At 47.0% G+C, this 13,577-nt stretch overlaps 2 protein-coding genes across 2 annotated transcripts; both read right to left on the reverse strand.

Moving 5' to 3' along the window:
• Nucleotides 1-9,116: 9,116 nt before the first annotated feature.
• On the reverse strand, nt 9,117-10,139 carry LOC116077684 (olfactory receptor 4D2). Its single transcript, XM_031352394.1, has one exon. It carries the CDS (start codon nt 10,050-10,052, stop codon nt 9,117-9,119), a length of 936 nt encoding a protein of 311 aa, XP_031208254.1. The 5' UTR covers nt 10,053-10,139.
• Nucleotides 10,140-12,941: 2,802 nt separating this feature from the next.
• Nucleotides 12,942-13,577, reverse strand: LOC116078720 (olfactory receptor 4D2-like; the record flags this gene model as incomplete). Its single annotated transcript, XM_031354057.1, has 1 exon — nt 12,942-13,577. A coding segment is annotated over one exon (636 nt), but the record flags the coding sequence as incomplete, so codon positions are not given.

Below are 13,577 nucleotides of genomic sequence, written 5' to 3' on the forward strand. Positions count from 1 at the left end.
CACCCCCTCCACAGCCCACCCCTCCATGTATTTTGAGTCAATGGAGAAAGGGAGGAGGGGACCGCTGGGCTCTGAGCACCCGGGCGGGGAAGGGGCTCTTTACAGGTTGTCCTAGGACGCACAGTGACCTGGTCACTACTGAGCAGCAGGAACTCCAATGCTTCCACACCTCCTCAGGCTCACGGCTTCTCTCTAGCCTCCACTATCATTCCTCCCCACTACCCACCACACCCCGGCCTTAATGGATGTGCCCTTCCCCCCACTTCTAGGTCCACACTCACAACCTGTTACCAGAATAACTCCACTCATTTTACCCAAACCTCAGCTAGGAGACCTTCCATTGGCCATTTCCTGCTCATTCCCAAATATATCTCAGCTGCCCCTCTTTGATCTATCGGACACCCCACAATGATGTTTCTCAGCACATGTTAAACTTTAATGATGTCACCATGTCCCTTGCTCCATCTTCTAGATGAGTGGGAGAAGAGACTCTGTACTTGATCTCTATGGTGTGTACAGCACCCAGCAGAGGCCTGGGCCAGGTCTCAGAAGTGAGTGTGCAGCTTTCTTGCTTAATCCCCTAAGTCCACCCTAGCAAGAAAAACATATCCCTCCCTGATCTAGTTGGGATTTTTCCAACCCTCTTCCTTCTCCAGGGGCCAGTTAGGCTGCAGATCTGGGGTGGAGGGCAGAGCCCGAGTCAGCAGAGAAAAGAGAGGGTAGGCAGACCACTAAGTAGGAGGCTACATGCTGAGGGAGCCAAGCAGTAGAGATACTCCCACAGGGTTGGGTGTTAGGGAAGCATGGCTGTCTGAGGGTGGTGTGAGCTCTTCCCTCAATAAGTGGAGCCCAGAACCTGCTTCTGGGGTAGAGAAGTTTCCTTCCAGGCATGACTGGGCCACAGGCTTGGGGATCTCACAGGCAAACCCTTTCTACACAGGGGAAATGGCCGAAATAAAAACACTGAGGCTGAGCCACTTAGGACCTATCAGGAGGACTGTACTTAGGGCAGGGATGATACTCAAGGCTGTGTCCCATGGAGGTCACTGAGGGGAAAGAGAAGGAGGGAAAAGAGGAAGAGGAGGAGGAGGAGGAAGAGGAGGAGGAGGAGGAGGAGGAGGAGGAGGAGGAAGAGAGATTATTATTTGGGGGTGACAAGGCTTCTAGGAGTGCTCAGGATATAGCGCCCTGACCATTCAGCCCCTCAACCGCTTGCTTGGGCTGCCTGCTTCCCTCCCTACATCTCAGGCAGTGAGACTATGGGGCCATGGAGGAGTCGGTCCTCTGAGCCAGAATCAGCATCTGGTCTCTCCTGTTGTCTCATTCTGACCCCCAGCAGCTGCTCCTAAAGAAAGAGATACATGGGGGAGGAAGGTCGCACAACCCTGGCTCCTGCCTCACCTGCAGGGTAAACCTATTCCTCTGCTTTCAAAACACACTGGAGCTGGGCGCACGCCTTTAGTCCCAGCACTTGGGAGGCAGAGGCAGGTGGATTTCTGAGTTTGAGGCCAGCCTGGTCTCCAGAGTGAGGACACTCTGTAGTTCCAGGACAGCCAGGGCTATACAGAGAAACCCTGTCTCGAAAGAAAGAAAGAAAGAAAGAAAGAAAGAAAGAAAGAAAGAAAGAAAGAAGGAAGGAAGGAAGGAAGGAAGGAAGGAAGGAAGGAAGGAAGGAAGGAAGGAAGGAAGGAAGGAAAGGAAGGAAGGAAAGGAAGGAAGGAAGGAAGAAAGAAAGGAAGAAAGAAAGAGAGAAAGAAGGAAAGAAAGAAAGGAAGGAAGGAAGAAAGAAGGAAGGAAGGAAGGAGGAAGGAAGGAAGGAGGAAGGAAAAGAAAGGAAGGAAGGAAGGAAGGAAGAAAGAAAGGAAGAAAAAGAAAGAAAGAAAGAAAGAAAGAAAGAAAGAAAGGAAGGAAGGAAGAAAAAAAGAAAGACACTGGCTTTCAGCTTCATAGCAAAGACTTCCCTCTTCCAGACACAAGTCACAAGCCCTGAAGGCTCTTTTTCTCAGCCTGGCTGACTCCCACTGAGTTCCTAGGTCCCACTCATCTGCAGGGAATCATCGTCCTTCCAAGACTCAGCAGGCTCAGGCCCTCTGGTTCTTAGTCCCACAGTTTCTTTCCAAACTTCACTATGTGCTAATGATTAAATATGCTCCCCGAGTTCCACACAGACAGGGCTCTTGCTCACAGTAGCCTCATACCTAAGCATGCCTGGCAGGCCTGAGTAGGATTTATGGAGTAGATGTGTTCGCTGTGACCTTGCCTGCCATGGCTGTTGGGTCAGGAGATGGATTTGTGCTTGTATATGTCAGGATCCAGTACCTATGGTAAGGGCCATCCCTGGACCAGACTTGCTGTGGGTCAATGGATACTGTGGCAGACCAGGCCCTGCACCATGAGGACAACCTCCTTCTCGGGAATCTTAAGCGGCAGCATTGGAGAACCTTCCTTCCCATCCTCCCTGGGCACTCTGAAACCTCAACCTTCTGCAACCACTTTCACAAGAACTGTCTACCCGCCGCGGTGGAACTGCTGGCCACAGGCCTGATCAGATCTCTTTATCTGCTCTGCTCCAACTGCCCCGTTAAGATAGGGGACACAGCGGGGCTCAAGCTTGGCAGGCCCACCCTTCCCCCAGGGGTTCTTTGGAAAGGGGATTTTTTTTGTCCTGGTGTCACTTTGAGAACACTGAGATGTGCATGGGAAAGGAGCTTGCCTAAACCTTAGTGGCAGCACACGGTGCCAGAGGCCACCGGTGTGTGTGTCTGTGTGTGTGTGTGTGTGTGTGTGTGTGTGTGCATGTGCGTGTGACTATGTGTGAATGACTGTATGTGTGTGTCTGTATGTCTGTGACTGTGTGTGTGTCTGCATGTCTGTGTCTGTGTGTGTGTCTGTATGTCTGTGACTGTGTGTGTGTCTGCAGTCTGCATGTCTGTGTCTGTGTGTGTGGGTATGTATCTGCATGTGTGTCTGTATCTCTGTGTGTCTGTGTGTGTGTGCTTGTATGTGTCTGTGTGTGTCTATATGTGTCTCTGTGTGTGTCTGTTGTCTGTGTGTTTGCTTGTGTGTGTCTGTATCTGTGTGTGTGTCTATGTATGTGTCTGTGTGTCTGTATATGGGTGTCTGTATATGTGTGTTTGTGTGTGTCTATGTGTCTGCATCTGTGTGTATATGTGTGTATGTGTTGTGTGTTTCTGAAAAAGATGGCTCTAAGTTCTCTGCCTTAACTTATCAAGTCCGAAAGTGCAGCTTGGGGCTCTGGAGGGCTGGCTGGGAAGTCCAGCATGACTCCCACTTCCATCATGGCCTGATCCATCTGTGTGGCTTTGAGCAAGAACTTGACCTCTCTGAACTGCTGATCAAGTCAGCCAAAAAGCAGGAAGGTTCAGTACTAATTCTATAGCTGGAGAGACATTCCCTACACTACCTTCTGAATGAAGATTGCGTAGGCTGGCTATTCAGCTTGTGGAGAAAGAAGTCCCCCAGAACAGGGGTTGGTGAGACTCTGAGAGGGAACCCTGCATCCTCCTCAGCTCCCCTGGGCTCACACAAACTTAATAAAGGACCAGCATAGGGTGAGGGCGAGCTTGCTGCTTGAACAGATCAAACCCAAGTTCCATCCCTAGAAACCACCTGAGAAACCAGGCATCGAGGTCTGGACAGAGGGCTCCTCAAGCTAAGAGCACTCGCTGCTTTCAGAGAAGGCCCAAGTCAGTGTCCTAGTACCCACATTAGGAAGTTCACAGCCATTTGTAATTCTAATTCCGGGGAATCTGATGCCTTCTGTGGGTACTGGGCTCACCATGACACACACACATATGGGCAGGCACTCACTTTTTAAAAAGAAAAAAAAAGGACCACTGTACGTAGCCCTGGATGTCCCAGAACTTACAGAGATCTACCTACCTGCCTCACAACTTCTGGGATTAAAATTGTGTCCCATCATGCCTAGCTACACACACATTTTAAAATTTTTGTTTGTTTACTTGTTTTTTTTGTTTTGTTTGTTTGTTTGAGACAGGTTTTCTCTGCATAGCCCTGGCTGTCCTGGAACTCACTCTGTAGACCAGGCTGAGCTGGCCTGGGACTCTGAGATCTGCCTGCTTCTGTCTCCCAAGTGCTGAGATTAAAAGTGTGTGCCACTATTCTGCGGCTCACTTTTTTTTTTTTTTTAAGCCAGGAGAGGCAGCACCCCTGTGTTGGGGAGGGAGAGGCTGGCATATCCCTGAGGTACAATGGCCACTGAACCTAATCAGCAAGTCCCAAGTCCTAATGAAAGCGCTTGGCTTGTCTCAACAACAAAGTGAGGGAGCCCCTAGCCCCGACATCAGGCAGTTCACAACCACCTGGAACGCCAATTCCAGGAGCTCTTGAGCCCTCTACTGGCCTTAATAGTACTGCCTGCACATGCACCAGCAGATTCACAATTTAAATTTTTTTTTTTTTTTTTTTTTTAAAGATTTAAAGCAAGGTTGACGGTGTCTGAGGAAAAACGCTCAGGATTTCCTCCATCTGGCCTCCATACACATGCACTCACACACACACACATGCACACTCATACATGCCAGCACAGGTCCTCTGTAAGAAAAGGGCCACAATGAATGGTGCATTTTAGCAATTCAAAACATATAAAATCATGAATGTCAGAGCCAGAGTATAAAGCAACAGTTTAATCCGGAGAGGATGTGGGGATTGCAAACCAGCCTGCATTTTGCTCTCCGGGTGACATACTCTGGTCTCTCGGAGTTATATCAGTCCCATAAAGGGGAAACCTTTGTCTAATTTCCACGAAGCCTTCAAACATGTCCAACCACCACACTAAGTGACAAATCCAACTTTAAAGTGTTCAGCTTTTGCTGAGAGGCATGGAGTGGTATTTAACCTGATACATAAACTCACCCCACAACCTTTCAGAGATAATCTAGAGGCTGAGTGTCCCAGCTCTGTGTCAAATCACATTATTTGAGAATCTAGAGAAGAGGCGGGATCCAAAAAAGTCATGAAGCCACCTCCTGGTCTTCAGAGCTTCTTTGTCAGCCCGAGGGAGGGATGTACCATTTTTCTTTTTCCACCTTCCTACACCAACACAGGTAGCGGATGCTGCAAAGACAGAGGAAGCCGAGTGAGAACAGACCCCTCTCCACACTCACCCTGAGACACCTGGACCACCTAATTCTGATTTCCCTTCTGAATTTCTCAGTTCTCTTAGTATCAAACATTACACATACTTTGTAGTAGGCCACCCTGCTACACACACACATGTACATACACATACATGCACACACATATATACATACACACAGCACACACATACACACACCACACCACACACATACACACACCACACCACACACATATACAAACACACAAACATGCACAAATATACACACATACATACACACATGCATGCATAAACATATACACACATACATACATACATATATAAACACACAGTAACCTAATAGTTGAGAAACACTGTTTCAAGGAGGAGGGACTTAGAGTAACCCAGGTCTTAGGGATTTCAGTGTACAGTCCTTGGCTCTGCTCATTCTGGGCCCATGAAGAGGCAGATCGTCATGACAGTGCTACCGAGCCTTGAGTACTTGAGCCAGGCTGGGGCAGGGCGGGAGTGTTCATAACCATGATACAAGTAGCACAAACACACACACACACACACACACACACACACACACACACACACACAGAGTTTTGAAGAGACAAAGCAGGTGCATACATCAGCCAGGGAATATCTTATCAGACATCATTGAAGATTGCCAGGGCGTGGTAATAAGGAAGCGTTTTGTAGTTTTATTGTTGCTTGTGAATGCTCCAGAGAAAATGACTCCCCTACGACTTGCACAGGCCATCCTGGCCTGCCTATGTTCCCTGCGTCTGTCAGGAGCACCCCCAGGGCAGGAGTCATTGTCTGTGACTGCCCCGGTGTCCTCCCTCCTCGCAGTGGTATCATTGGGTGGTGCCACTCAAGGGATGTTCCTCTCGCTGCTTTCAGGGCAGGCAGCAGCAGGAGGATCTCCCACATTTGTCTCTGTCTTCCCAGCTCTCTCAGCTCTAGCTCTGGGTGCCTACTGGGTGTTCCACCATGGATACCACCACAAGTATCCCTTCGGGGTACCTTGGTTCCTGAGGCTCCTGACCAAAGGTAGAATGGTCTCTCTTCCTTGCATTTGCCAAAACAGAACCAGGAACTTTCCCTTTGAACCCACAGTAAAAAGAAAAAAAAAGAAAAAGAAAAAGAAAACAGAATCAAATGAGTACATCGCAGACAAACACTTACTCAATGAATGGGTAGGACACATGAGCATCAGGCCCAACCAAAGACAAATGGATTGTGTGGTGCTGTTTAAGGGTTGCTATTCTTATTGCTTTTGTGGTAGACCATATTGAAAGTATCAGCCCACATCCATCATCACTCTCATAGAACAGTGTAATACTTACAGTGAATATCCCCTCCAGCTACTGGGGACAGGTAGCCCAACTTCACAGTACTGGATAGTTTTATTTCAATGTGATACAAGGTATAGTCATCTGAGAGAAGGGACCCTCAATTGAGAAAATGCCTACATACAATTGGACTGCAGGAAAACCTATAGGGCATTCTTTAAATTAGTGATTGATGGGGAAAGGCCCAATCCATTGTGAGCAGGGTCATTGCTGAGCTGGTGGTGCTGGATTCTCTATAAGAAAGCAGGTTGAGCAAGCCATGGGGAGTAAGTCAGTAAGCAGCACCCTCCATGGCCTCTGCCTTAGCTCCTGCCTCCAGGTTACTGTCCTGTTTAAGTTTCTGTCCTGACTTCCTTCAGTGACGGACCAGAAATATGGAGGTATAAGCCCAATAAACCTCGTCTTCCCCAAGTTGTTTTGGGCATGGTGTTTCATCAAAGCAATGGTCACCCTAAGACACCTAGTCAAATCATTCTCATAAGATAGACTTAGAAGCCCGAGAGACTGAGCTAGTAAGCTACAGGAAGTGAAACATCAAGTCTCAGTTTGGAACAATGATCCCCGGTTTTTGCCCTTATGCAGGACAGTTACACAGGCAAGAGAAGGTGAAGTGAGAAAGGAATGGACTCTTCCTTAGGGCTTCTTGCTCCTAAGGGATACTCTCTTACATCTAGGAGACCCTTCTGTCCTTGTTTGTTTGTGTGGCATTTGTCTGTGGACATGTTTGTACATGTTCCTATGTATGTATGTATGTATGTATGTATGTATGTATGTATGTGTATGTATGCTAATATAAATGTATGCATGTGCATAAGGAGGCCAGAATTCAATGTTGGGAATTCCTCAATCCCTCTTCACATTATTTTTTAGGATAAGTCTCTCATCAAACCTGGAAATTAGCAATTTGGCTCAACTGGCCAGCCAGCAAGGCTCAGTCAGAGGTCCTCCTGCCTCTGCCTCTCCATCATTGGGATTACAGATGCATGCAACCACACCCGGCTTTTTTTTTTTTTTTTACCTAGGTTCTAGGATTGAACTTGGGTTTTCAATAGATCAAACCTTCTCCCTAGCCCATAGATTTACAACAACAACAACAACAACAACAACAACAATACTTAATTTGGACTTGTCTGGGATACAGTCTTCCTGGCAATGTAAACCATAACCTACTCTCTTTAACCTGACACCTTTCACATTTGATATAGAGGAAAGAGAGAATAGTGTGTAGAGAGGAAAATACACCAGTGAATTGGAAAAGGAGTAGCCCTCAGTGGCTGTAAATACTGAACTTACAGCAATTGATGAAGGAAATGGGAGGGAGAAGGAAGGTGACCTAGAAAGAGATCAGTGAGGCAAGAGTCAGCAAAATATGAAACAGTATAGTCTACAAATCAAAATATGGCACCAAGATCCAAATTCAAATGTATAAAAGTGAATGACGGGAAAAACAAATTATTGACTAAATTAATGGGTACTCTGATCCAATTTGTAAGAAATTGTTGCCTCTGAAAATAGGGGTGGGATGGGGACAACAGACAATAGCCAGACTCCTATCAACTCCACTGATTATGGGAGTCACACCTTGTGTGTGGTGGACAGCCACCCTCACTGTGTCTCCCAACACACACACACTCTGTGTGCCTCTCACATCATAGAGGATTTCTGGCCAATTCAATGCATGATTCAACGGAAAGAAGAAACATGTCTGTGTAGACATCGATGAGCAGAAATTCTTCCCACATTCTATGTCCTCCACAGTATCCTCTGGCACCCTGGTTAGATCGTGACAAATGTGTAACATTGTTGAGATAGCTGGTTTAAGCCAGTTTGGTGAAGCCAAGACCTGAGAGTTGAGGTAGGACATCTCTGGTCACCAGTTTGATGTGAAAGATCAGAGCTCCTATACAGGACTAGGAGGACAAACCGTGTAGGTCCCGCCCCATGCTCTGGACTCAGAGCAACAACAACAACAAAAAAAATGCTTAGAGTAGAGGTGACACACAGAAATGGTCTTCTGGGGAAGATGCCATCAACACAAAAGAGAAGTTTCCATCCATCAGAGGAGAGAGACAAAGAGGCTCTGGCTGTTCATGGACAAGCAAACATTTTCTAGTCACTGTGGGAGTGTTAGAATACTTTTCACAAACTTAACCAAGTTTAGCCAAGTTACTGAGTCCCTGGGACTGAAGCAACTTAAGGGAGAAGAGGATTGTATTGGCTCACAGCTTCAGGAAATAGTCTATCGTGAGGAAGGCATGGTGGGGTGAAGCAACCTGGCCCTGAATGACAGGAGTGTGAGATGGTGGGGACAAGGTCCCTGGTTACAATGTATTGGTACATAGAGAATCTGAGAGCCCTGGCAGTGGGGGCTAGCATATCATATCCAAGACCTGTGCCAATAACCTATGTCAGAGACCTGGGCACTAGACCCCAAAGGTTCTACAACCTCCCAAAATAATTACCCCACTTACCAGTTGGAATCTAAGTGTCCAAATAGTTGAGCTTGTCTAAAACAGTTTAGACTCAAGCCATAACAGTTACTAGATTTCAGAACAGATTCTTTACTAAGACAGTCTGTGAAAACATGCTTAAGCTATGAAAAGAGACAATGCATGTGTCCAAAAAGGAATGATCACAGCAAAGTATCTTACCCATAGTCACTCTTTTCTACAAACTAGCAGATGCATCCCTAGTCTCCTCAATGCTGACTGCATCTCCTGGTTCCTGAGTGTGTAGATCATAGGGTTGAGCATGGGGGTCATGACCGTGTGGCTGATGGACACAGCCTTGTCCATGGCGAAGGGGGTAAAGGGCCGGGCATACAGGTAAATGCTTGGGATGAAGATCATAGACACCACAATGATGTGGGTGGTACAGGTGGAAGCCACCTTCCTTCTCGCCTCCCCTGAGTGAGACCTCAGCATCACCAGGATGACCAAGTAGGAGATGAGGAGGAGAAAGAACCAGATGACATCCAGCATCCCACTGTTGGAGATCATGAGGAACTCCAGGAGGGAGGTGTCTGTGCAGGCAAGTCTCAGCACTTGGGGGACATCACAGTAAAAGTTATCCAGGACATTGGGACCACAGAAGGGCAATGGGAGCATCAGAGACAGCTGGATAATCGAGTGGACAAATCCCACAATCCATGCTGTCACCACTAGTACCACACAGTGTTGGGTGTTCATGATGGTGACATAGTGCAGGGGCCTGGAGATAGCCACAAGGCGATCATAGGCCATCACGGAGAGAAAGAAGACCATGGCCCCTCCCAGGAAGTGGAAGAAGAAGACCTGAGCCAGGCAGCCTCGGTAGGAGATGGTCTTCTTCTCAGAGAGGAAGTCCACCAGCATCTTGGGGGCAGTGACTGAGGAGAAGCAGAGGTCTAGGACAGCCAGGTTGCGGAGCAGGAAGTACATAGGTGTGTGGAGCCTGGGGTCTGAGGAAACCGTGACTATGATGAGGAGGTTTCCCACCACGGTCGTGCTGTAGACACACAAGAACACCAGAAACAGGAAGAACTGAAGCTCCCAGATCTCTGAGAACCCCAGGAAGACGAACTCTGACACCCACGTGAGGTTCTCTGGTTCCATGGTGTCTTCTGCATGCACCTAAGGGAAATGGCTGACTGATACAAGTGCCTGAAGTGAATCCGTGCCCTGTTAGCAGGCGGGGGCTCTTACTGAGGTGTTCCATGTGGTGGAGATCATCATGCGAAGACCGTGGTGCCACCTACCTTGTCTCTGAAGAGGTGACAAGTAAGTTCTGGAATACACATCCATGAATTATCTCAAAGCTGTCGAGAAGGATATGCAACTTTCCCTCCCAAGATCTACAGTGATGAGAAGATGGCACAAGATACTCTAGAATGAACTTCAAGTGTTCCTTTGGTTCTTTTTTCCCCCAGAGTTAACCAGGAATGACTAACTTATTTCTTTGGAAGTTCAGTTCTGACATATAAAACTGGGAATGGAAAAGGCTTTCTTTCCTGAGTTTTCTGTTGGAGTGAGTGGAATGACACATTTGAAATTCCTACAAGGTGTGCTGGAATAAGCGGTCACCTTCAGTGAGCCCTCAGTGTTCCCGTGTACATATGTCTCCCCTGTACAGCCTGTAGATTTTTGGGCTGTGTTCACGCGGCATTTAGACAGTCGCAATATCAGCAGACTTCTCTGCCTGTGTTTTTACAGTACAAGCCATAAGGTCCTGGGAACAATGGATCTGGTCCTCAAAATTTATTTGTGCCTAGCAGCATGCCTCTTGGTAATAGGCAGTATTTATTAAGGATCTGCTGTTTGTTTGCAGGGTGGGTGAATAATTATAGAACGTTTGGGTCGTTGTAGAGGAGACTCTGCATACAGTTGGATATTTGGTATGGACTTGTCTCCCACTCCCTAAGACAAGAGCCTCTTGCTTGGTGAGGCTCCACAGGACGTGGGTAGACAACCATGAGACAGAGATGGAGAGGAGCAAGCAAGCCAGCGACAGATGCTGAGTGTTGCTGAAGGGACACTTGAAGTGCTTTTGAAAGGATATTACTGTCACAGGAAGTTACACAAGGTAAGAAACGGGGAGGAGTTGGGTTCAAGGAAATGGGGTGAGAAGAAGTAAAGGAAGATTATGCGGAAAGGAAACATGATACTCATAGCAGGAGACAGAGTGGAAAGTGAGGGAGAGGGTGGGCAGTATGGACAGAGTTAGACAAGCTGGTGTAGAGAGGCAGAGTGAGGGACGCAGGCTCCCAATTCCCCTGTCCACGTTCACTCTTTCCAGCCTCTTTTCTCTGGTCTACTGCAGTCTATTAGCTATGGAGACCATTATCGTCTGATCCCCCACGTCCCTGTCTTTGCACCTCACCCTTGATTCTCACAGCTGCCTTCTGAATGAGCGAGACCTTCGTGAATGTGGATCTGACTGCTCTCCATGTCTGTCTAGTGTTCATGGCTTAAACCTCCACCTCCTGGTGGCTACCTACAACGAACGCTCTGTGCATAAAGCTGCAATAGAAAAACACATTTACACACATGCAGGCTGCTCCCTGTCAGTATTTCTTATGAGACTACAAATGTCACCTCCATTTACCTTTGCAATCATGTCACTAAGGAGATATTTGCTATCTAAAGAATGAACGCTTTCCACATGATTATTTCCATATCCTTGATAGTAACTCCTGGTGTTTTGTTTTTTAAATACCTGCATGAGAGACTAAATTCTTTATCTTTGAGTTCCAAAGCCATTTTAAAAACACCCCACCATGACTCTTTGAATTTTCTCTGCGCCTCTAATCAACTACATTGTAAATTCTTTAACACTGAACCTAGTAGCAACGAAAGCAACTTAGAAGTTGTTTCAATGACCTTAGCTAACTCCGAGAATTAGCCATTAATATTGGAAGCTTGTTGTAAGTAGCTGTGTAGAGAATTTTGTATCAATTTTTCCTGAAAAGATGTTTACCTTTCAGCACCCTCCCTCTGAATCCTAGGGTCAATTCTATGCTCATGTGCCTTCACCTGGGCACCCACTATTAACATCACATCCTCGGCCCCTGCTGTGCCTGCAGTCTCTACTCGGATTCTCCTCGAGTTCATGCCACTTACTTAGTCCCGCCTACTGGCCAACATTTGTAAGGTCCTTCTAACCACTGACCTGTGTTCAGGAGGCAAACCCCTTGCTCTCACCTGCCTCAGCCCAGCATGGGACTTCACGGCTTACATCTTCTTGGAGGTCCTTTGCCATGGCTTCTGTTTTCCAGTCCTTGGGTATCCCTCAAGTGTGCTATGTGTGCAAGACCCTAGAGGGAGACCTATTGGACAGGGCTCAGGAGGCCAAGCTGGGCTCATTTCTACGGAGGCCTGTGCAGCAATATGGGACTTATTAAAAAAAAGTTTCTCGATGTCTCAAAGCATGTGTTCTCTGAGGGATCTTCCTTGGGGGCCCAAAGCACCAAAAGCCTTGAGAATTTTGGAGATCTGTGTCATGTACGATCTGCTGACCAATTTCCAAAAGAGTTCAACAGAAGGAGATGAAGGAGAATATATAAGAATATATAATAATATAATATTATAATAATTATCATATTATTATTGTAATTATTATTATATATTATATAGTATATAGAATATAGAAGGAGTTTGAGAATATATGTCTCTTAGCTTAGTAATTCTTAACCTTGGCAGATTGCTTCCATACTCCAAATTTTCTTATTATAAACTGTTTAATATTTTACTTTTAATTTAATTATATTTTGGTATCATTTGTGTTTCTGTCTGTGCACACACACATTTGCAAATACACACACACACACCATCATGTGCGTACAGACATTGAGGACATTTTCCAAGGGTCAGCCTTCTTCCGTCATGTGGGTTGTTAGGCTTTGCAGCAACTGATTTATTGTAGGTAAGAGGAACCATCCTCCACTGTTCACTTGGGATAGCACAAGCCTAGAGACATTTCAGATGTAAAGACAACCTACTTAAACCTCACTCCCTGTTGCAAATTGCTAAGCGCTTTGTCAGTCTCTTCATGGCTGCTTGCATCTCCTGGTTCCTGAGCGTGTAGATCATGGGGTTGAGCATGGGGGTCATGACTGTGTGGCTGATGGACACAGCCTTGTCCATGGCGAAGGGGGTGAAGGGCCGGGCATACAGGTAAATGCTTGGGATGAAGATCATAGACACCACAATGATGTGGGTGGTGCAGGTGGAAGCCACCTTCCTTCTCGCCTCCCCTGAGTGAGACCTCAGCATCACCAGGATGACCAAGTAGGAGATGAGAAGGAGAAAGAACCAGATGACATCCAGCATCCCACTGTTGGAGATCATGAGGAACTCCAGGAGGGAGGTGTCTGTGCAGGCAAGTCTCAGCACTTGGGGGACATCACAGTAAAAGTTATCCAGGACATTGGGGCCACAGAAGGGCAATGGGAGCATCAGAGACAGCTGGACAATGGAATGGGCAAAGCCTCCTACCCAGGCAGCCACCACCAGCCTCATACAGAGCTGGGTGTTCATAATGGTGACATAGTGCAGGGGCCGGGAGATAGCCACGAGGCGATCATAGGCCATCACGGAGAGAAAGAAGACCATGGCCCCTCCCAGGAAGTGGAAGAAGAAGAC

This window comes from Mastomys coucha, unplaced genomic scaffold (assembly GCF_008632895.1).
Source record: "Mastomys coucha isolate ucsf_1 unplaced genomic scaffold, UCSF_Mcou_1 pScaffold5, whole genome shotgun sequence".
NCBI lineage: Eukaryota > Metazoa > Chordata > Mammalia > Rodentia > Muridae > Mastomys > Mastomys coucha.